At 34.0% G+C, this 25,153-nt stretch overlaps 1 protein-coding gene across 2 annotated transcripts in view; it reads left to right on the top strand.

The window, feature by feature from the left end:
• Positions 1-25,153, top strand: part of PTPRK (protein tyrosine phosphatase receptor type K) — a 569,502-nt gene that overhangs the window by 443,872 nt on the left and 100,477 nt on the right. For both annotated transcript variants that reach the window (XM_027086803.1, XM_027086811.1), the window contains exons 8-11: positions 7,420-7,722; positions 15,034-15,143; positions 16,194-16,395; positions 20,088-20,193. In XM_027086803.1, the coding sequence (XP_026942604.1) occupies positions 7,420-7,722; positions 15,034-15,143; positions 16,194-16,395; positions 20,088-20,193 (721 nt within the window). The remainder of the gene's footprint in view (positions 1-7,419; positions 7,723-15,033; positions 15,144-16,193; positions 16,396-20,087; positions 20,194-25,153) is intronic.

Here is a 25,153-nt window from a genome sequence, read left to right on the forward strand (position 1 = left end):
GTTTTCTTCCTTTCTTTAAAAAAAAAAAAAATTGCAACTTTGTTCAGAAATTTCATCTCAATTATTTTTTATTTTACACCAACAAATATTTTCTCTAACAGTCAGGAAGTTCACTTTCCTTGTGTTTGTTTTGATAAATGGAATGGAAATTGTGCTTTGCAGTCAGCTTCTAAGATTTCTGATGAAAAGGCAGCCAGGAGCAAGAAGCTCCCTGTTATGCTTCAGTGTTCTTAGTTTGTGACATCTTTGACAACATCTTCCTTTTCTTCTTGGCATGAGCTTTGGGACATCTTCTATTTCTCTCTGAGTGACAGCTGGATAATAAGTTTTATCATTAGAAACTGATTCTAGGGAAATGTGATCCCTGCCCCCGATTCTCTTGTAGCTGCTGAAGCTTTTGTTTTCACAACTCTTTCAGAGTAACCGAGATTATCACTAGAGAAGGACCTGGATACTGACCTGTCGTGTCATGTGTTGTTTAACAAATGCCCAAAATTGAATTTCCTTTTATCTGTTATCTAGAACCACTTATTAAACCATCTTGCTGTTGAGAGGTGACTCAAAGTCAACAGGTCCTGTTTACTCATGTTGCCTTAATTTTTCTTAATCTTCAGAGAATTATTAAGTAGTTCTTCATTTTATCCTATCAAGTTGTGTTAAATATTTGACACAAAAACTATTACAAGCATAAATCCCATGCTTGATCTGTTTAGAATTTAAGTAAGGGCAGTGATATGTTATTTCTTTATTTATCTGCTAATTGTATATTACTGGTCATAGATTTGATATGTAGCTTTTCTGCTATTTCTTTTTGATTTCATGTGGCTTTTCTCACTGAAACAACTAGGAAATAGGTGAACAATAAAAGGAAAAATGGAATGGGAAAAGTGGAATGATCAACTTTTGGCAGAAAAATAAAGAAAACCATTGTCTCCTGAAGTCACACTCCTTCTTGGCCCCTTATTCTCCCCTAACACATTGCAATCTTTGGATTTTTCCACTTCCAGTGTCTGCACACTTGACAAAACCTCCAAATTAATTTTTCTAAAGTAGTTAGTTAATTGTGTTAATTTCCTGCTCAGTTAATTTCCATTGGCTCTTAGATCAAGTTACCTCTTATCATGACATCCAAAGTTTTTCCAATCTTTTCCCAACCAATTTTTCCGATATAACCTCCTATTAGATAACTTGTACAGCAACCAAATGGGATTACATATTTTTTCCAATTGTGTTTGTATTTATTCATCTTGTTTCCTCTGCATTTTTATTATTTATCCAAGTTATGTCTATAGATCTTCCTGCCTTACCCATTGAGACCAAATGCAAATATCTCTTCCATTTGACAGGTGGAAGTTGTTTCTCTCTCTTGAATTCCTATAGTATTTTATTCCATTCATATACCATTTATATCATACTGCTTTAATTTTTTTTCTTAGCTTATCATCTTTACTGAATAAATGTTAAGCTCCTTGAGGTCTATTATTGTTTTATTCACTTTAGAATCCTCCACAGTGTCTGGTATCATACACTTTATATAATAGGCAATCTATTTTTGTTTCACAATAGATGGATTACTTGTTCAGAATATTTTAATATGATCCTTTGCTGCATGAAGGTCACTCCCTTGCTATATTTATTCCCAAGTTTCTGCCAGAATTTTGCCCCACAACTTTTTCCAATTCCTTGTTTCTCTCCCAAATTTCCTTTTACTAGAAAAGCAAAATGAGACAGAAGGAAAGAGAACTGTTTTATAAACACATGTATGGAATACCTAACAAAAATTTGAAAATGGAAAGTAAAAAATTGGGAAGAAGAAAGAACATTTAGTAAATTTCAAACCACCTGACAAGTAGTGCATTGATGAATGTGATCCCCATTGTTTTATCATCATTGTGGTGACCTGTGTTGTTATAAATACTGTTTACTGTGACGCCTCTATGTGCCATTCACCACACTAGGTCATTTCTTTAAATTATTTAATCCTTAAAACAGCACTCATGCCCAGCTTTATATAACATAGTGAGTCCTGAGCAATATCCTTCTACTTCCGTTTATTCTACAAAAGTTAATTATTCCAATTTTAAAAGTTTAAATTTTTACTTATGCATTCATATCTCAGAAATACAACACAATTATTGGTGAGGCACAAGACTAATGGATCAGGTTGAGGAATTCAGTTAATTTTCTTGTCGAATTCTGATAGAATTTTCTTTGAATGGATTTCATTGTAGTAGAACAGTCTCAAGTCCCTGCTGTTTATATCCTGATTTTTAAAGATCTATGTATACGTGGTGGTCAGCCCATGTCAGAGCTAACAGACTTCAGAGGTGTTGCATAGCAGAGTGCCTATTGTATGCGTGTATGTATGTGTATGTGCTTATATATGTATATGTGAATATATACATAGATGTACATGCATGGATACATATATGTGATTATAACATATATGTAAATACAGCTGAGAATATCCAACCTCAATAAAAACTGGAAAAAATAGAGCACATGTCAATTAAATAACTGTAATTAGACAGTGACTTCCTCTGAATTACTGCAGATGCCTTAGAGCTCAAAATAATTGAATTTTGACTTTAGATGTGTTTCTGCATACGTGTGTGTGTGTGTTTACTTTGTTGTATGTTGGTTTCTGAATATTGCCCTAGATGGCAGTAAGATTATATTTTAAGTCACTATTTTAGTAATAACAATTCATTTTGCAGCATTTCTTCAAGCCATTGTGAAAAATATAGATGTTAAATACCATATTGACCTTGTAGAAAGATTCTTTGCCTATTAAAAAGCTATTTCTTTTCACAAATCTTTGGTTTTTTACCAGTTAATAAAGTGTGGGCAACTGATATTATGATTGTGGTTTATGCACATACGTATAGGATTTCTAAAGCTACCTTTTCCAGATTTTAAATTAGAGCTTTAAAGTCTAATTTATATTAGTGTCAAAGTTAGCAGCATTTAAATACACCAAAACAGAATTCTCACTCAAAGTGAACTCTATGTATTTTTTTACATACTACCAATACATAATAAATATATCTTTTGTCAACTCTTAAAAATGAATAATTGAGGATGTAGAGCTATTGTGTCTTTCACAGTGTCTGGGTATGCTTTTATTTTACTTTTTTTTTTTTAAATTTCAAATATGAGAATAAAAAGAGTGGGGGTAGTGAGTTACTTCTGCTTTTGACAGCGAGTCCCTCAGTATGCACACATTTACATCTCTTCTGGCTCTTCCAAGCCTAGAGAAACACTAAGTTCCTCCAAACTTTGACTTGCTCTAGGGCTATTCAGAATGTCAAGCAGTTCTAATAGGCAGTCAGCTAGCTGCAGCAGCTGAGCAGAAATTGAATAGCACATATATTCCCTATTTTCAGTGCTCCATAAAAGGGTGAATAAAGGAAGCCAAAAGGCAAAAGAAATTGGATATAATGAGATTAGCTAGGAGAAGAAAATTTCTATTTATTTTTATAATTATTTAACTTTATAAATAGAGAAATTAATTTTTAAAATTATTTTATTATTAGTTTGGGAGAAAATGTAAATATGTAGTCAGTAATTTGACAGGCAAATTTTAGAGGCTTTTAGTACATGAAGTGTTAAGTAGGTTTTTTTCTTTACCATTTTGCATTTCCACTTTTTTTCACATTCATGTGTACACTTTTTTTTTAATTTCTTTTTTTTAAAAGAGGCCTCTAAATTTGCTGTTCAGAAATATAGTCCCTCTGTGATGACTAAAGTCATGTGTAAACTTTAAACCATTCCTATGAATATCCACTTTTTTGTTCTGTCTTTTGGGGTTTTATTGGTCTTGTAGTTTCTACTCATTGCCAAAGTTACTAAGGTAAAATTTTCCTCCACTCCTACCAATGAAGTTGTGTCATACATCTGTAAAACAGATTCTTTTTAAATTTTTATTTCATTTTATTTTTTAATACATTATACCCCCTTTACTTATTTCTCTGACCCCTCATCCCCTACTTCTGGCAACTGCCAATCTGTTCTCTCTAACTGATCTATGATCTTGTTTTTTTTGGTTAATTTTTGTTTTTGTTTTTAAGACCCCACACATAAGAGAGATTATATGGTATTGTCTTTCTCTGTCTGATTTATTTCATTTAGCATAATACCCTGGAAGACATTTGCTGCAAATGTCAAGATTTTGCTCTTTTTCATGGCTTAATAATACTCCATGGTATATATGCATAGATATGTATATGTAAACACATTTTCTTTACTCATTCATCCCTTGATGGACACTTGTGTTGTTTCCTTGTAAATAGTGCTGCAGTGAACATGGGGATGCATATATCTTTTCAGTTAGTGTTTTTATTTTCTGCAGATAAATACCCCGAAGTGGAATTGCTGAATCATATGGTAGTTCTGTTTTTAATTGAGGAACCTTAATACTGTTTTCCATAGTGACTGCGCCAATTTATATTCCCAACAGTGCACAAGGGATCCCTTTTCTCCACATCCTCACCAACACTTGTTATTTCTTGTCTTTTTGATGACAGCCATTTTGAGAGGTGTGAGGCAATATCTTGTACTTTTGGTTTGCATTTCCCTGATGATTACTGACGTTGAACATCTTTTCATGTACCTGTTGACCATCTGTATGTCTTCTTTGGGAAAATGTCTATTTGGATCTTGTGCCCATTTTTTAATCAGCTTGTTTGGGTTTTTTTGCTATTGAGTTGTAGGAGTTCTTTATATATTTTGGATATTAACTACTTATCAGATATATGATTTGCAAATATTTTCTTCCATTCAGTAGGTTACCTTTTCATTTTGTTGATGGTTTCCTTTGCTGTGCAGAAGCTTTTTAGTATGATGTAGTCCCACTTATTTATTTTTGCTTTTGTTGCCTTTGCTTTTGGTGTCAGATTCAAAAAAATCATGGCCTAGACCTGTGTCAAGGAGCTTACCACCTTTTTTCTTTTCAGGAGTTTTATGGTTTCAGGTCTTACTTTCAGGTCTTTAATCCATTTTGAGTTAATTTTTGTATATGGTGTAAGACAGTGGTTGTGTTTCACTCTTTTGCATATGACTGTCCAGTTTTCCCAACACCATTAAATGAAGAGATAGTTCTTTCTCCATTGTATATTCTTGACTCCTTTGTCATAAGTTAATTGACCAGATATGTGAGCATTTATTTCTGCGCTCTCTATTCTGTTCCATTCATCTATGTGTCTGTCTTAGTACAAATATCATATCGTTTTAATTATTTTAACTTTGTAATATAGTTTGAAATGAGAGAGCGTGATGCCTCCAGCTTTGTTCTTTTTTCTCAAGATTACTTTGGCTATTTGGAGTTTTTTTGTGGTTTCATACAAATTTTAGGATTATTGTTTTATTTCTTCAAAAAAATGCCATTGGAACTTTGATCGGGATTGCACTGAATCTGTAGATTGCTTTCAGTAGTATGGCCATTTTAACAATATTGATTTTTCCAATCCATGAGCGCTGAGTATCTTTCATTTGTGTCTTCTTCAATTTCTTTATGCTTTTCTTAGTCTTTTAAAGTTGTATTAGTATGCAGGGTAAGTGCAAATTGAATAGTGGTATAAAATGAAAAGATGTATGAAAGAGAATGATCACTCAGAAAAAGAGAAGTTTATAAAGGAATAAAATGTCAGGTTCAAAATGAAGGGTGTATGAAAACAGGTATATGACTACTAGACCTAAAAAAAATTAAAGCAGAGGGATAAATATTTATTGGTGTTTTCTCTTATTGTTGTATGGGATATTTGCATTCATATGCATCAGGTATTTTCTGGAGAAATTTCTCAATCTAGACACTTTTAGAACAACGTATGGACTAACTGCAATGTGGCCACTCAGTTGTATCTGATTGCTACCTAACAGGCAGCAAAGTCACAATTTATCTGGGAAGTTTTTGGATGATCCTGCCTATAAGTGCCTGGCCAGTTTGTGGGCAGTGATGCCAAACACTGTGTTTTTAGTCTAACTAGATGGAAAGGAAAATGTCATCATCTCACTCTTGTGCCTGGCGGGGAAAATGATAACATAGTGCTAGACATATAAAGAGATTTTTTTAAATGATTAAAAGACCACATCTTTCTTCCAGCCTACTTAACACTGAAACAAAAGTGGCAAAATAGGGGGACTGGATATTGTAAACAATAAGAAGATCAGACAGAATTTAAAACCTAAACTTTGGATTCTACCAAAGATTAATTTGCATATTATATATATATTTTTATATAGTTTTGAGGTTTTAAATTAAATGGCCACAAGAGTGTACTTCAGATTTCACATTAAATATATTGAACTGGAATCCCAATTTGGGTTTGCCATCTGTGTGCCATGCTGATTATTTTTACACAACTAAGATTTTAATCTCAAAAATGAAAATTTATAAAAACACCCATATTGGGCTTTTTTTATTACTTATTTTTCTTCACTTTTTCCCTACTGATTTCTATTTTTCATGAGCACTAACAATCCCTAGTGAGTTAATGGAGGCACCAACAAGGCCTCAACCTTGACCTTGACTTTAATCTCTTTGTCAAATCAATGTATTAAAGTTTTGCTGTGTATTGGTTTGTTTACTGTGTAGACTTTGCCATGGCCATGACTTTCATAGGGTAATTATTTTGATTAAGTTAGATGATTAAAGTTAGTCTTGCATGAGAAAAGTATACACTTGGGAAGCAGTGATGGATGGATTCCAGTCTTCAGAGTGTTTAGTTCTGCCAGCATTTTCCAGTTGAATGGAAATTCACTTCCCAGTTTGGTTTCGGTGACACTGGATGGATTGTCAGACCTGAGCAGTTTCTAGAGAAAGACAAAAAGAGATCAAGAAGGATAGATGACAATGTGAATATCCAAATGTGTTCTTGCAATTTTTCTCAGATATTTTTCTGCTTTGATGAACAACATCATTACTGAAATAATAAATGTTAATTAATATCTGCATCATTTTTGTAAGTGGTAGTTTAGTGTTACGATTAGACTAATTAGTATACAGCATAGCTTGGTGACATGACAAATCAGAGAGCAGAACATGTTGACTCTTATCCATTATGATGTATTAGCAAATTCACTTGCTCAATAATGACCGAAGAAAGATGGGGAATAGGGCAGTAACAACAGAAACAACTATAAAAGCATTGTGGCCACATTTTCAAGTTTTTATTTTTCTGCCATGTCCTGAGTACTACGGATTGTGGACATTTTACTTCCCATTTCCCTTCCCATTGGTAAATCATAGCCCTAACAGAAACCTTTAAGAATAAGATCATGAGTAATAAAGAAAATGAGAATAAACGATGACTTCCAGATTTTCCTAGGTTTACACATGCTACGTCATGCTCAGTGTTAAATTTTTTCAAGATTATTCATGGTAAAGTTGACAGCTATCTGTGTCTTTGATTTATTTTTCAGAGCCTATGCGAACCCCAAAGACTTTAAAGATTGCCGAGATACAGGCAAGACGCATTGCTGTGGACTGGGAATCCCTGGGTTACAACATCACTCGTTGCCACACTTTTAATGTCACTATCTGCTACCATTACTTCCGTGGTCACAATGAGAGCAAGGCAGACTGTTTGGACATGGACCCCAAAGCCCCTCAGCATGTTGTGAACCATCTGCCACCTTATACAAACGTCAGCCTCAAGATGATCCTAACCAATCCAGAAGGCAGGAAGGAGAGTGAAGAGACGATTATTCAAACTGATGAGGATGGTATGCTCATACTTCCTTACTTTTAAAGGGGGGAATTATATGACAAGAATTATGTACTTGCTTACAGTTTTGCCTAGAGTCCCCAAAATTGAATTGGATTCCGAAATCTGCTAAATACTTTTAACAGGGTTAACTTTGGAAAGGATTTGCCTTTAACAAAAACCTTAATATTCTTCAGGGTAGCATCAAATACTAAATGAACGATTCCTTTATTGTTTTCCATTTTTATACAATATTAGAAAAGTAGCAACTACACTAAAAGTCTAACTAAAGTTTTTATCAAATGTTCAAAAATAATTTTCACCATTTGTGGCACTACATCGATTACCTATTGGTGAAATGCACTTAGTTAAAATTTTAGTTTTTTGCATTTTACAGATCAGTAGTAATAGCTTTCATTTCCTTTAGATTTGAAAGCAACATTGTTTACCTATTCTGTTCATTTTTAGATAGTTTTATGTAATTATAAAAATAAAAGAAGGTCAAAGTTTATATGTTTAAGTCTAAATAAAGGTCCTTATCAGATATTGGCAAGCTATCATCTTTTATCCATCTTTTTACCACCCAAGTAATTGAATTATAACTTGCCCAATTTCTATGTGTGTATTACTTCTAAATTATTGAATAATAGGAAGAAACATTTATATTAATATTATAAATTACACACACATACTATATACTATATACTATAGTATGTCATTAATGTGACTATATATATATGTGACTTTATATATATATAAATATATATATATAATTATATATATATAATAATATATATAATGTCATACTATATACTATAGTATGTCATTAATGTGAATTTGAATACATATTCTGATTTAAAAAAAATGTATCCGAGACAAAAATGATTAATAATAACACTGTATTCTTCCAATGTAAGACATTTCATTTGCAATATTTCCTTTTATGAATGAAAGCGTGCAGGGGGAAAAAGTGTGCTATATAGTGAATTGAGGCAAAACCGAACTGGGAGTCAGGAATCATGAGTTTTCAGTCCTGGCTCTAATAACTCTGTAACCTTAACAAATCCTTTCATCCCTCTAGTTCTCTATTTCTCAACTCTATATGAAAAGGTTGAATTAGATGATCTCTAAGGTTCCATCTACAATTTTTTTTTTTTTTTTGGGGGGTATGCGGGCCTCTCACTGTTGTGGCCTCTCCCGTTGTGGAGCACAGGCTCCGGACGCGCAGGCTCAGCGGCCATGGCTCACGGGCCCAGCCGCTCCGTGGCATGTGGGATCTTCCCGGACCGGGGCACGAACCCGTGTCCCCTGCATCGGCAGGTGGACTCTCAACTACTGCGCCACCAGGGAAGCCCCCATCTACATTTTTATTTGGGTTTCAGAAAACAGGATGTATTTGATACCTGAGTGTTCCCAATTTCCCTCGAGTTCTGAACTTTAGGCTCAGATGTATATTTTGATGCCTACCAAGTATGAGATTGCCATAATATGGGTCAATATTCCATAGTTTCTAGAAATTCTCCTTATTACTTCAAGCTTTCTCACTCTGAGAAATGGAAATGATCTTGGATTGTTCTGTATTTTTGTTGTAATAAAGGGAAGTGAAAGCCTTTTAACCTCATTTAGCTCAGATTTTCAAGGAAACAATATTGTCCTAAAATTATGCATATTCATAAAATTTCAAAGAATAAACCTAAGACTTATTCATGATAAATGTATTTTTGTCATCTTTGAGACGATAAAACACAGTCATCTCAGCTATCATGTTTGAACTTGCACTTAATCAAAACATTAACAACATTTTAAAGAACAAACCCTGCTTTTATACATAAACACACAAACACTCGTATTACCCCCCTGCCCCCCACACATATACAACACACACACAACACATGCTTATGAAAGAAACAGTGGTTGAGTGTAGTTGTTTCATAGGTAGAGTATCAAAATGGGAAGTCTAAGCATGGATTCAAAAGCTCTGGAAAATCTCTATCTCATTTTATAAAGTGGGATAAATATTATGTCTATATTATACTAGACATTTTTAAGTATAGTTGATTTATAAATTGTGTTAGTTTCAGGTGCACAGCAAAGTGATTCAGTTATTTTTTTTTCAGATTATATTCCATTATAGTTTGTTTCAAGATCTTGAATTTAATTCCCTGTGCTATACAGTAAATACTTGTGGCTTATCTATTTTATGTATAGTAGTTCATATCCATTAATCCCATACTCCTACTTTATCCCTCCCTCCCTCCATCTCCCCTTTGGTAACCATGAGTTTGTTTTCTGGGTCTGTAAGTCTGTTTCTGTTTTGTATATAGATTCATTTGCATTGTTTTTAGGTTCCACATGTAAGTGATACCACATAGTATGTGTCTGTCTGACTTAAATCAGTAAGTGTAGGATTCTCTAGATCCATCCATGTTGCTGCAAATGGCAACATTTCATTCTTTTTTATGACTGAGTAATATTTCATTGTGTATATATATACCACATCTTCTTAAGCCAATTGTATGTTTATGGGTACTTGGGTTGTTTCCATGTCTTGACTATTGTAAATAGTGCTGCTATGTGAGCATCAGAGTGCGTGTATCGTTTTGAATTATTAGAGTTTTTGTCTTTTCTGGATATATACCCAGAAGTGGGATTGATGGATCATATGGTAGCTCTATTTTTAGTTTTTTAAGGAACCTCCATACTGTTCTCCATAGTGGCTGCCCCAGTTTACGTTCCAGCCAACGGTGTGCAGATATTCCCTTTTCTCCACACCCTCTCCAGCATTTATTATTTGCAGACTTTTTGGTGATGGCCATTCTGACCAGTGTGAGGTGATACGTCATTGTGGGTTTGATTTGCATTTCTCTAAATTAGGTTATTGACCATCTTTTCCTGTGCCTGTTGCCCATATGTATGTCTTCTTTGGAAAAATGTCTATTTAGGTTGTCTGCCCATTTTTTGATTGGGTTGTTTGGGTTTTTTTGACATTCAGTTGTACAAGCAGTTTGTATATTTGGGTATTAACCCCTTGTCGGTCACATTGTTTGCATATATTTTCTCCCATTCTGCAGGTTGTCTTTTAGTTTTGTTGATGGTTTCCTTTGCTGTACAAAAGCTTTTAAGTTTGATTAGGTCCCATTTGTTCATTGTACACTATACATTTTATAATCCGTGATTTTAGTAATAAGAATGTACTCACATTTTATTGCCTGCACTTAAAATTGAAAAAAAAAACGATTTCTTTTTTTTTATCTTTATTGGAGTATAATTGCTTTACAATGGTGTGTTAGTTTCTGTTGTATAACAAAGTGAATCAGCTATACCTATACATATATCCCCATATCCCCTCCCTCTTGCATGTCCCTCCCACCCTCCCTATCCCACCCCTCTAGGTGGTCACAAAGCACAGAGCTGATCTCCCTGTGCTATGCGGCTGCTTCCCACTTGCTATCTGTTTTACATTTGGTAGTGTATATACGTCCGTGCCACTCTCTCACTTCGTCCCAGCCTATGCTTCCCACTCCCCGTGTCCTCAAGTCCATTCTCTACATCTGCATCTTTATTCCTGTCCTGCCCCTAGGTTCTTCAAAACCTTTTTTTTTTTTTTTTTAGATTCCGTATATATGAAAAAACATGATTTCTTAATTGGTAATATTAGTCTCAGTTATGTGAGTTTTGTGGTTCTTCAGTCAGTCATTCTCTAATAATATAATTCATTTTGATGGTATTCTTTAGTATGAGTTTTTAGTCTGCTTTTCTTTCCACAAACCAAAGAATGCAGTCAGGCTTATATAATCTTTTTTCATATTGCATTAAATTTTTTAATGTATTTTTGGGTACACATATGACTAGATTACTAATCAGGAAGTGAATTGCTATGGAAATTTAAATTATGTCTTAAAATTTATCAAACTCATGACTGTGTTATTTATTTCATCTAGAAATACTTTTGTAAAAGTAAAATGGCATTAACTATTCAGTCTAATTTCAATAATATTTCTTACTTTTGTTTTATTTTAACCTCTGTTTTGAAGAATTTTTTTATTGTTTGTAATGATATTGAGGTGCATGTTATTATTTCATGATAGTACAGTCACAAAGTAATTCCTTCTACTGTAAGGGTTTTTTAATTTTTTGCTTTATATATAAGACTAAATGATTGAAGTACAAGCTTTCTATGAAGTATTTGCAAATAATTCAGGCTCCAAATCTGCTCATTATAAACTCCGCTTCTACATAGAGTACTTGATGTGTCTCAATGTTCCTGAATTGGGGGGGTGACAGAATATCTAAATCATAATCTATTGTTGGAAGATCGATGGATTATGATGATCTAATTAAGTCAGTCTTGCTAAGTTATTGCTGCCCCATATACATAGAAAAATAATAAATTATCAGCCATCTAATAAAAGAATATAATTTCATGAAAAGAATTCTGGGTACATCCATAAACCATGAGAGCAAAGCTAGAATGATTTCCCACCAGAACCTTAAGGTAGAATTTACTTTATTGCATGCATTTTTTAATGCACGGGTAGAATTTTGTGTAAGAGATTTTGTTTTCACTTTTTATTCTAGCATTCATAAAAATCAATATTGTGAAGTTAGCTCAGCAGAAAAGCCTGGTTTGGGGACATTTTTTGACTAATACAAAGCTATTTTTAAATGTACATTTATTATATTTTAAAGGCTGTAAAGCTTATTTAATATAATCTTGCCCCACCCACATTTCATTTTCCTCTCTTCCACTTTGAGAGTTATATTTTTAGGGACTTTTTTATGTGCAAAAAAAAAAATTTAGCTGAAACAGCTCTCAAATAAATTATAAGTAGGGGAATAAAAGTCAGCATTCTGTCTTCATTAAAATTTGTTGATTTGGAAATGTGAGAGGACATTTCCTGCACTATGAAGACTGCCATGATGATGAACTTAGTAACTTCATGTTGTATTTGCACAAATCATATGTACATATAGATGTCTGTATAAAGAATTGTCTTCCTTCCATCATAGAAAATTATTGAATACAGGTTGTCTGTAGAAAATTATTGAACATAGTTTGTCTGTGCCCTCACTCCTTTCCTCCATATGTTTTATGTGTGTGTTTTGTAGTTCACCTAAGTGTAATTCTTTCTCTCATTCACTATGCTGGTCTCAGTGCAAGATCAGTAGTGTGGAACTCTCTTGGCTATAATTTTCCCACAAACTTTTCCATAAGTATATGAAGTGAATCCTGTTGACAAAGTAGAACATGTATAAGAAGAGCAGAGAAATACACAAATTCCAGGAAGGCTACTTTCCATTTCTACCCTTCTCTCAATGTAGAATTTACAAACATTTAAAACTATCCTTGGGACTTCCCTGGCGGTCCAGTGGTTAAGACTCCGCACTTCCAATGCATAGGGCACAGGTTTGATCCCTGGTTAGGGAACTAAGATCCTGCATGCCATACAATGCAGCCAAAAAATAAAATAGAATAGAATAAAATAATAGAATAAAATAAAATACCACCTATAGCTTTCAAATAATAAAATTTTTAAAAACCTATCCTTATTTGTGAACAATTTGAAACATATCCATGCCATTTCATATTATTTTTTTGACCAAATCGTGTTTGGTGAACACGGGTAGTAATTATAATACCATCAAATAAACATTTACTCACTAGTTGAGGCTTTACTTCCTCCTCCCCCCAACAGCCACCCTCTATGAGAGGTGTGGAGAGGCAAATAACTACAATTGTAAGCTTATGTCATTTGAGTGGAATGGAAACAACAGGTATTCTCTTAGGAAACAAACCAAGGCCCATGGTAGCCTCAGCAGATGCCACAGATTACACACAGGGGCCATCACAGCCCCTCTGCCTCGATAACTGCATAGCCTGTGCCAATACTGTGGACCTGGGAGTCGAGGGGAGTGGATGCCTTAGGTTAACTTTTCCCCAAGCCCTCAGCTGTTAGATGCATGAATATATCTTCTGGAGTTTAGTCCTGGCATCTTTTCTGTTTACTGTGGGTTTTTTCCTTTATGAATTAATTATTAATATGCCAAATTATGTTGGCTCTCCCAGAGGTCATAACATCATTCATCGTCTGCTTGTAGATTGAAATAAATCTTACTCTTTTGACATATCATTCAGAATTTCTTGATGCTGCGGGCCACATTGCAATGCATTTACTTTGATCCAGTGATTTTTAATTTATTTCAGTCCTCACAAAATTGCTGTGTACTCTGAAACTACATTTCTAGATAATGTCATGTGTAAAGTTCACTGAAACGTTAGATTATGGAAAAATATTAATTAAAAAACATATTTGCCCAATATTGGGTTGATATTTTCAAGAGAAAGCATATTTTTAAGCAAAGTAGGATAGATAGGTTATATTTTTAAGAATTATGAGAACAAGAAACTGGATATTTATGTAAATAAATAGCAACCGAATATTTAAATAAAATATATAAAAGGAAAATACACAATAGCAAAAGTATCTCGTATCTTGTATCTCGTCTATAGAAACTGACAAATCATTCATTGCTGCCACTGGGTTATATGGCATTTGCAAATAAGGACTGGAATGGTTTCTCAAATCTTGTCATACCTGGGAACACTTCAAAACCAGTTATGTTGATAGTTGAGTTCTAAAGAAGTCCGGTGTTATAAAATGGTTTGATTCTTAGCTTTGAAAAAGGGAATTTCATTCGAAAGACTGAAGCAATGACTTTAAAACCTATTCATCTTAAGGAGTTTTTTAAAAATTGTAATAATCAATGCTCTTTTTTTAAGTTATAGAAATGTAATAAATATAGCTATAAAAGTCAGATTGACTGTTAATGAACATTTCAATTCAGTACTATATAGTTTGGCTTTTGAGTCTAAGGAGTGTTAATTATTATTATAATTTATTATTGTATGAACATTGTTATGGAGACACTTTAGGAACTTATAATAATCTTCAAAAAATCTTTCAGGGAAATCTTTCAGGGAAAGCTCTGTTCTTGAAACAAATTACAAATGAGATCTTCATGTCATTAGAGGTATATACAACAGAGAAAACTAGACTACACAATTTATTCAGCTCTCTAAGGTGATAGAATATTCTTCTGAATAAAAATAACTTTGCAGTTGTACATAATCTGCATTAGACGCTTGTAGATTGATTTACTTTGAATTCCCATGTATTCCCATGTATTAAAAACTTGCCATACAGCTTATTTTCTTTTTAAGGACATATTTTTATTTATTTTATTTACTTTTAACCTGTTTAGCTTATATGTTTACTTTTTCTGTTTCTGATATAAGGATCCTTATAACCAAAAATGTATTTATTTGTAGTGCCTGGCCCTGTACCAGTCAATTCTCTTCAAGGAACATCCTTTGAAAACAAGATCTTCTTGAACTGGAAGGAACCTTTGGATCCAAATGGAATCATCACTCAATATGAGGTACTGGGAGAATAAGGAAGTTTATTGAAATATGGATTGAAGGGGAGAGTAAAAGAAAATGTTAGCGAAAAATAATGGAAAAGAAATAAGTGAGAATTGGGAATTAAAATCAATGTTAGTTCTTCTCTGTTTTAATTTATAAATTCCTTGATTCCAAAATTAAGCATCAAAACAAATGTTGTATGGCACCTAGAGTTTTCAAATTCTTAAGTAAATGTTGTTGTTTTAGAGAAGTAGGATGGGCCTTGTCAAACAGACTTACTGGTGATTGTAAAGAATAAATTTTTATAAAATTAAGAAACTCATATTTCACACTATGATTTAGGAGAGGCCATTCAATGTCAGTTGTTTCAGAGTAGGGGAGAAACACCTGAAAAGCAAAATATATCATAAACCTGACTATTACAGAGCTTCATCTCAACTTTGAATATAAATCATTATCTTATTTTTAAATATGAGAACCTGAAAAGAAGAAAGGAAAGCATCATTTTAATTGCACAAATGTGTAGTTCTGTTCCTGGGTAATCAGTGTTGATTATAGCATAAAACACTTACTTTCTAGTGGCAACAGAGTACATGACAGGAATGGGGAGTTTTGTCTGCAGAGAGTTTATTACACTATTCTATTTCACTTCTAGTGATTGGTCTGTTCAAATTATCTATTTCTTCTTGATTCAGTTTTGGTGGGGCTTTCTGGGTTTCATATGCATTGTATTATATATGTCCATAAGATTATATATAGATATATATTCATATTTAAGTATATTCATTTATCTTTTGATGGAAGAAAATAGATGTATATTGATCCAGTCAGATAACTCTAGGTTTATCTGTGGATGAATAGATAAATAAATAGAGAGACAGCCAGACAGACAATAGATACAGAATGACAGTGAAATAACCATATCAAAAAGAGAAGGAAAAGAAGTGAAAAAAATGTGATTCATTCCACACAGATGCCCTTGAACGCTATCTTACTCAAGGGGGTTTATTTAGAATGTATTATGACTTATATTGGATATGTAATAGGAAATATATTTCTTAAAACAGGTCAGTTACAGCAGCATAAGATCATTTGATCCTGCAGTTCCAGTGGCTGGACCTCCCCAGACTGTATCAAATTTATGGAACAGTACACACCATGTCTTCATGCATCTCCATCCTGGAACCACCTACCAGTTTTTCATAAGAGCCAGCACAGTCAAAGGCTTTGGGCCAGCCACAGCCATCAATGTGACCACCAATATCTCAGGTATGCAAATGAATACAGGGCAAACAGAATTGGTTTGTAATAGCATGTCCTAGAGAATCACATGTATACTGAGTGTAATTCACCTCATTTATTGAATCTTTAATATAATTAGTCATTGAAGGCACTTTAAAGAATTATCTGAATACAGATTATTTGTTATATGTCCAAACCCCCCAAATCTCAAAATCTGTCATTTTTTAATTGACAAAGGTCTTTTTAAAGGCTATATTATATCTTAATTAGAAATTTTTAAAAGTTCATTATGAAAGTTCATATTAAAAACCTATTATACGTTTGAGGAGTTGGTAATTATTATGGTATCTGATCTTTACTGTAAATGGATTTTATCAAAAGCATGGTAGAAGATCCTTGCAGTACTACATACTTTGTCTCTCTGTTCCATTTTTCCCTGACATTCTGATAATTTTATGACAAACAAATATGAACTTTTCTTTCTCTTAGAGATCTCACATAAATTCATCTAAATTTCAGAATGGTAATGTGCAGGAGAATTTTAGGTTGATTAACAAATACAATTAAATTTCACATTATGTTATGTTCACAATTTCATAGTTTGCTAGGAATTAGCTTTGTAATATGCCCTATATCTACCCCAGTGTATGTGTATTAATATTTTATCTTATTTATTTAAGATTACTAAAACGGATATATGTTACTTATGTAAATGAAAAGTTAAATTTGAAAAATAAATGTTTTAAAGGGTCAACCACTTAACATATTAAAATACTAATTTTGAATTTGTAAATTCTTTTTGTTCCTTCATGTTCATTTTTATTACAGTTCTACATAGCATATATTGGTGGTATATCATAATACATCATTAAAAAATCTCTACTATCCTTCTGAAATTATATAATTTGAATCAGAAAGAAACCACATACTCTAATTTCTTTAAGTCTAAAATTTTATTTGGAAATTTTGAATATAATATAAAACTTTAAAAATTTATGTCATGGAAAAAATTATTCCAATATGAGTTATGGTTCCTTTTGCATAGCATTTGATATATCTTAATAGTCTAATAAAAAAGAATTTTAAAATAGTATTCATTATGTTAGAAAATAGCAAGGTATTAAAATTGCCAATTCTTTACTTGATGGAACAATTCTAAATCATCAATTTAAATATTTATTGAAATTATTTTACTAGAAAATATGACTTGGTGATATGATATAATAAAACATATTTCCTACCCTTTAGAATTAGCAATAGTGCTATAAATAAGATCCTTCAACAGAGATATGTACAAAATTGACATAAACTTTATAAAACTGAGAACATTGAACAAATGAACATTATTGAGAGCCAAAATTTATTGTGGTTCAGACACAATTTTTTTTTTTATTGAGTAAAAAAACTTATAAAGACCAGAACACCCACCTAGCATTTTCTTTGAGTTATTTAACTGCAGTTTCACTTGAAGCAACCTATGTACATGGATGCTTGATTTGAACTTTAAAACTTCGTTGCAATCACTGTATCTTGGGAACACATAGTAATCAAGCTAAGGCTAATGAAATTTATGGTTAGTGTGGTTCTCAGGCTCACTTGAACTTTTAAGGTAATTTATTGTTATTTATGCCTTGAGTCCAGTAATTCTATCTTTCAGCATTTTAAAAGCAACTTAAATTAAAGTGAAATCAAGTTATTGAAGGCATGATGCTTGGCAGTATTGTTTATATGTATGTGTGTGTGTGCGTGTATGTATAATACACATATGATATATTATACACCCATATAAAATAATACTCATATACATATTATGCCTATATAGTATCTGTTGATTCTACTTGTAAATAAGTCTCAGATAATTTGCCTCTTTCTAAACTGTTTCTTTCTTTCCATCTGGATCATATTTTAAGCAGATCATTGACATATCTTTCGAAGCAGCATCCTTGCCTTTAGACTTGCCTTGCTCCAGTGTTTTTTTCTATTCATCTTTGTACAACATATATTTCTTCCTTAATTTTTTTCAAAATCAAGTATATTATATCCAATATGATAAAGCCCAATCATCCTTGCATGATTAGCATTTATGACCCTTCATTTTATGGCCCCTCCCATCCTCCACTCCTACCCATGAATCCAAAGTTCCAGGCATAGCAAACTAATTGTAGCTGTTAGAACACTCTGTGTCCTTTCACGTGATGATATCTTCAGGTATTCTGTTTCCTCTCTCTGGAATATTATTCCATGCATTCTCTTTCTGATGAGTTTTTATTTTATTTATTTATTTATTTTTTTTTTTTGCGGTACGCGGGCCTCTCCCTGCTGTGGCCTCTCCCATTGCGGAGCACAGGCTCTGGACGCGCAGGCTCAGCGGCCGTGGCTCATGGGCCCAGCCGCTCCGCGGCATGTGGGATCCTCCCAGACCGGGGCACAAACCCGTGTCCCCTGCATCGGCAGGCAGACTCTCAACCACTGCGCCACCAGGGAAGCCCTTACTCTTCTTTTAAAATTCAGCTCAAGCACTGCCTCAACAGTGAAAGTCTTCTGTTTCATCTTCCCAGTCCCCAACACTAGTTTAGACAGCTGTGGTCCCCCAGCATCCAGATCCCCTGGAAATATCCTGGAAATGTACATTATCAGGCCCCTCCCCAGACCTACTGAATCAGAAACTGTAGGGGAGAGGGGCAGCGATCTGTGTTTTAAGAAACCCTCCAGGTGCTTCTGATCTCCCTAGTTTGAGAACCACTGTGTTGGCTAATTAACTGTCCCCTCTTTTGGTGACCTAAATTTTGCTATAATTTCTTTGCTTTTTATAAGACTCTCACTCTTGATAAATGTGAATCCCTACTTTTAATTCTATAAATGTCAGAAACCACACTTCATTTGCTTTTATATTTATAGCATGTCTCGTAAAATTTGACACATAATAAATATTCAGTAAATGTTGAATGAATGAATGAAATACTCTAAAATTTTTATTAAATACTATTTGTTCTCAATTTTTCTGTTAATGCACACATTTCACTGTTCATATACTCCCTTAAACATCTTTCTGCATGGAAAGCATCAAAAGCCATTTGAGGTTATTCACCCAGTTCAAGATTAGGAAGCCCTCTCACCCCCAAGCATTGTCAAATATTTTGAAAAATTTTAAGTTTCTTCTTTTCAAGAATGTGGCAACTAATGCACTAGTTCATGGTAAATAACAGCTAAAGTTCCCATTCCCATTCAACATACTTCCTAGATATGTTTCTATTGTGACCACAGTGGTGAAAGTAGTCTAGGCTAATGCTGGGTCATTCCACAACCATTAGGTCATAAGCAACACCACCTCTCCCAGGCAGCCCTTTACCTAGGTTCCTGCCATTTCTATCTCCACATCTCCAGGTGCAGCCAGGCCTATGCTGTTGACACCTTCCTCCCATCCCATCAATGCTGATTTCACAATCTCAGGACACTAAAAGCTAAAACATCTTCACAAAATGTTTGGAGTGTGTGTCACAAGCTGCCAGATTATAATTTAAATTTCAACAACAAATCTTTGCTTCATATCTTCTGCTGCTTTAGGTTCCTGGAGTTAACACTCAGTGGCATATGTTAAGGTACAGTTTAGATATTAAGTATTGATTTTTCCCTTAGTCAGGATCATTTATTCATCTTGAACTATGATATATTTCTGTTCATTGATTGAAACCTTTTTTTCCTCATTAATCATTTATCAGCTCCAACTTTACCTGACTATGAAGGAGTTGATGCCTCTCTCAATGAAACTGCCACCACAATAACTGTATTGTTGAGACCAGCACAGGCTAAAGGTGCACCTATCAGGTAAGAGGGGCAGGGGATTTTGAGATATTCATGAACTGAACCATTCACTTCTCTGTGCTGTTTCATTTAACAGCTTTGCTCTTTGATTTTATTTTCTCTAGTCCCATTTCATTTCCCTTCCTCTGTTGGCATCTATGGTATACGAGCTGTGAAGGTATTTGTCAGGTATAGAATGAGAAAATAACTCCTGTCCATTGCATTAAATCTGTTATGAATAATTTCATGAGTGATTGAAAAATAGGAAGCTTTGAGGAAATAAAAGGAGAATAGTTAAAATGAATGCAGCCAATGTGACCTTTAATTCCTAAATTGTTGCTTATCGGGAATTCCATAGTAAATATTAAAATTCAATTTGCCATTTACTTTATCCAGTATTAAAATCTCCCACCTTATCCTCATCTTGCAGAAATTATGAGCCATGTTATTTTCAAGGATTGAGTCAAATCATTCTAACGATTTTAATTCCTGTGTGTTTGTAATTAGACAGATTGTCCAAAACTTAGGCAAGTTTCCATTTGAAACTTGTAGATTTTGTGGATACTTTTGTTTTCATACTTCTGTTGAGAAATAAATCAAGGCAGAGAAATTAGTGCATGTAATTCATAATTGAGTTATATCAAGTTGTTTACATATTCATTACAAAATAAAATTAATCTTTTTTCTGTGTGTAAAATGAATACATTTGATCTTATGAGCACATATTAACCATTTAAATAATCCTATATCATTGGAAAGGAAGAAGTATTTTTGTTAATTTAAAAAAAAATTGATAAAAGAACCTGAGTCCATAAAGGAGACTCTTACCTCATGTCTGGCTGAAAATCATGGTAATACCACACCAGAGAAAAAGAGATGATTGGATACATTTGTAATATAAACACTTGTGAAACACTGGCTACGTGAAAATGCAAAGTGCATACTGCTATTCATGAATGAGTGATCTGTGAGTCTCATTGCTGATCCAAAGGAGGAAGAGAAAATGCCTGCATTCAACATCGTTTACTATTGACCAGTAATCAGAGTCATTCACATGTTCCTACCTGTGATAAAATTTACTTTATAGTTGTTCAGTTCTGCTACTGTTTAATGAGCTACCAGGTACTTGCAATTATCTTTTAAGAGTTAGATATTTGAGTGAACTCAGCTTTACTTAATGTAAGCTGCACACACAGTATATTATTATTATTGCACAATAGTGCTACATAATGTAAATTACCCTCTTTATTAATTTAATCAAATTATTACACAAACATTAACTGACCATGTATTTTGTGCCAGACACTGTGCTAAGCATTGTAAATCAAAGATAAAATGATCACAACAAAACACAAACCTTTGCCCAGATTTGTCATGGACGATCAGAGGGGTCGGCAGCCTTGTAAATCCTTTGCTTGTAGTTGGTGTTCACAAACTTTATTGTGTTAGTGAGTATATTATCGATAACATGTTTTTAAGTCAAAAGTCCTTCTTTGACTTTATTTACATTTACTTACCACAAAATTTCTAATTTCCAGGAATACTACAAGAAGAAATAATTATATACTTTTTAAAATAAGAAGTTTTTTAAAAGAATGTTACTACCAAGAAAAAAATCTGTTTTCCAACTGACTTGCCCAGCTACCTGGGATCACCCATAGGTGGGGCCTGGTGGCAGGACCAGACTGGTCTAGTCAAGCTATTAGGCTTCAGATGAGCCCTGCCTCCTTTGCTTGTTTGACTCACGCAGTCGGGTAATCTTGTCTTCCTTCCTCTGACCACATCCCTACCTTCAACACCGCTACCTGTAACTGGAGGCTGATCTTGAGGCTCATCTTGTCCAATGCTCGAATTTCTTTGAAAATGAGAACCCAATTTGATGTAATCCATTTTCATATCACTGTATTTATGGTACTTCAAATCTTTGATTGGATCCTCATCACTCCCTTCAGATTGTTGAAACTAGTTGACTTTCTACCCAATTTCTTTTTTATTTATGTCAGTCTATCAGAATCTCTTTTCTGCTAATGCTTGTTGCCATTCCACTTTGTGGCCCATCACCTCACCTCTGGGTAAAAGCCAGACCTGTTTACCACCTAGCTAAACCTCCTTAGAGTATCCATTTGTTAGCTTTGTCTGCTATCACAGGCCCTAAATACTAGGTTCTATCTTTCCCTACTTTTCAGTACTACTAGCCTCTGCCAGACTGCATTTTACCATCAGTTTGTTCCAACTCCAGTGGAAATATAAATCTTTCTCCTCTGGTGTACCTAATGTCAAACAAACTCCAATTTCCAAAGCCTCTGTTATAGCACATAGGAAATCCTTGTTATGCAGAGTTTGTACATTTAGTTTAGTTTAGTTGTACCAAGAAAGCTAAAATTATCAATGGTTTCCATATAAATTTATTGATTCAGTAGCATTCAATATGTGCCAGAAGCTGAGATGGATACTTAGAATAGAAATCATGAAAGCAAATGTAGTATGTACCCTCAAGTGGAGGTGGTAGACTCATAAATGAATGGTAACAATGCAGTATGATAAGTGAAGTGACAGCAGCTAGAAAATGTGGTACTAGAGCTGAGTTTTGAAGGAGAAGTAGAAATGAGCTTAGCCAAGGGTCACTTTGAGAAGAGGAGAGAGGTTGCTCAGAAGAAAAGGGACAATGGGCTTTCCAAATGACCACAAAGAGAAAGACTGGATATGTGACATAGTGTAGCGTGTTCTATTGATAGAACAGCAAGTAGTTCAGGTCGTTGAGAAGGAAGGGTGTGTGGGAGAAGTAACAGGAGCTGAGAGTGGAGAAGAAAGCAAGAGCCCTAGCAAGAGGCTGTTTAGTGTCCATCTAAAAACTGAAGGTGGCCACAGAAGGATTTTAAGTGGAAACTATCTCGAGCAATTGTATATTCTTAGAAAGATCACTCTGAGTAGAAACATGGAGAATGAACTGAGGGTAAACCAGACCTGAAGGCACCACGGTCTCAATGAGAAGAGCTACTGGACCACACTACAATGAAAGCAATGGAAATGCAGGTGAGGCTATGCCTCCCATATAAGGTTTTACAGTGGTAGGGTGTATAAAGCTTGGTGAGAGGAGTGATAGAATGGAGACTATGGGTGAGAGATGATGGTAGATTTTATTCTAGAGGTGATAACAGAGCAAAAAGTCATCTAAGAATTCAAGATATTGGTTTTTTGAGGTTTTCAAGTAATAACAAATATTTTTATTGTTTTATTTGATTACTACCCCAAATCAAACAAAAGGCGTGCTCTCTCTTTGGAATGAGTTCTTTGGTATATTATAAATTATATAATATTTCTGTATATTTGCCTATCTTACCAATGCTTTAACCTAGCTTTCTTTCTAAGGTGTCATGATGTGTACAAAATTTTGTACACCCCAGTGAAAAATCCTGTTCTGAATAATGCAGAACTCAGTATCACCAACCACTTAGTTCTTCAGTATTCATTAAGATGGTGTCCATATGCTAATGTAAAACTTGTGCAATGTAGTTCTGGCAAGTGTGGTTCTTTGACAAAATTAATTTTTGAATATATAATCATTCTAAAGGTTGTAAGTTGACTTAACTAGACCTTTGAATCTCCTTACCAACTTTTTTGAGATCTAGCCTTAAAACTGTCATCACTTGACAATCATTACTATGATTCAAAATGAATATTGCCCACATTTGGAATCAGTTCCCTAGAATGCATAATTTATTTTTTTCTGAAATATTTTATATTCTTCTTAAATGAACTCAAATTCTAACCTGAGTAGGTATAATTATAAATTAGAATGTGTAGAATGTCCCATTTATTAAAAGATTGACCCAATGTAGCTGTGTTTTCAAATAATGAAAATAGCAGCAGAATATTGCTAAAACACAGAGAAGTTCCTCATTGGTGAACTCAGTTTATTGTAAGGTGTAGTAATGAATGTGTGTTTTATCACAGCATTTTCCAAATATAAGCTCTACCTATTTTAAGCTGGCAGGAAGCTATCTATTCTAGGGTATAACTAAATGTTTATTTTGTAGGTAAAACCTAAACTGGCATTTTAAAATATTAAGTACCATATATTTTTAGACAGGTAACTAGGATATAGTCATGAAATGCCATCAAAACCATCATTTCTTCCACAGTTATATTAGGAAAAGAAATTGTCTGATGCTCAGTGTTAGCTTAACAGATATACGGATCAGAATATAGAACTGAGTTTAGTTGGAGTACAAACCTTGTATGTTGGAGTTATTTCCTGGGTCAGTTGGTCACATATACACAGCTTGAAACATTAGGACTACCGTCCTCATAGATCTGCAGAGTATTTCATTACAAAGAGATCAAATAGTTGCATCTGATTTTCCTTTGGCCCCATTTTATGGGCACACAGGTCATGTGGTCCGAGTAAAATCAAATAGATGTTATTTTAACTTAATGTTTATTCCGTAGAATCATAGTAGGTAGGATTTTTTTTTTCTAACCGAAACCATTAGGAGGTGTGCCCTTTGTGTTAAATCTTCTTTTCAGCCTTTAGAGGACTTCAGCCCAGCCAGCGACTTTTGCGACCTTGAGAAACTCTGAGCCAGAACCTCTAGCTGAGCCACTCCCAAGTTCCTGATCCCTAGAAACTGTGGGATAATAAATGCCTGTTGTTTTGAGCCACAGAGTTTGGGGATAACTTGTTATGCAGCAGGAGATAACTAATACAAGCACCCACAAAGCTGAAGCTTTCTCTTCCTTCAGGTTTCTGCTTAAAGGGCACATAGGTCTTTCTTGACCACTGCTTATAAAATAGAGCTCTTCATCCTGTCATCCCCTATGCCCCATCTTGATTTATTTTTCTTTATTGTTTTTATCCCCTCTTCAACATATATGTAGTTTTTTTTAAAAATTTATGTTTTTTTTTTATATTTCCCTAGTAAAATGTAAGCTTCATGAGAGGAGAGACTTTCACTACTATGTTCATTATTGTAACCTCAGCACT

The sequence above is a fragment of the Aethalodelphis obliquidens genome, unplaced genomic scaffold (assembly GCF_003676395.1).
Source record: "Aethalodelphis obliquidens isolate GAN/ISIS:26980383/991018 unplaced genomic scaffold, ASM367639v1 scaffold3, whole genome shotgun sequence".
NCBI lineage: Eukaryota > Metazoa > Chordata > Mammalia > Artiodactyla > Delphinidae > Aethalodelphis > Aethalodelphis obliquidens.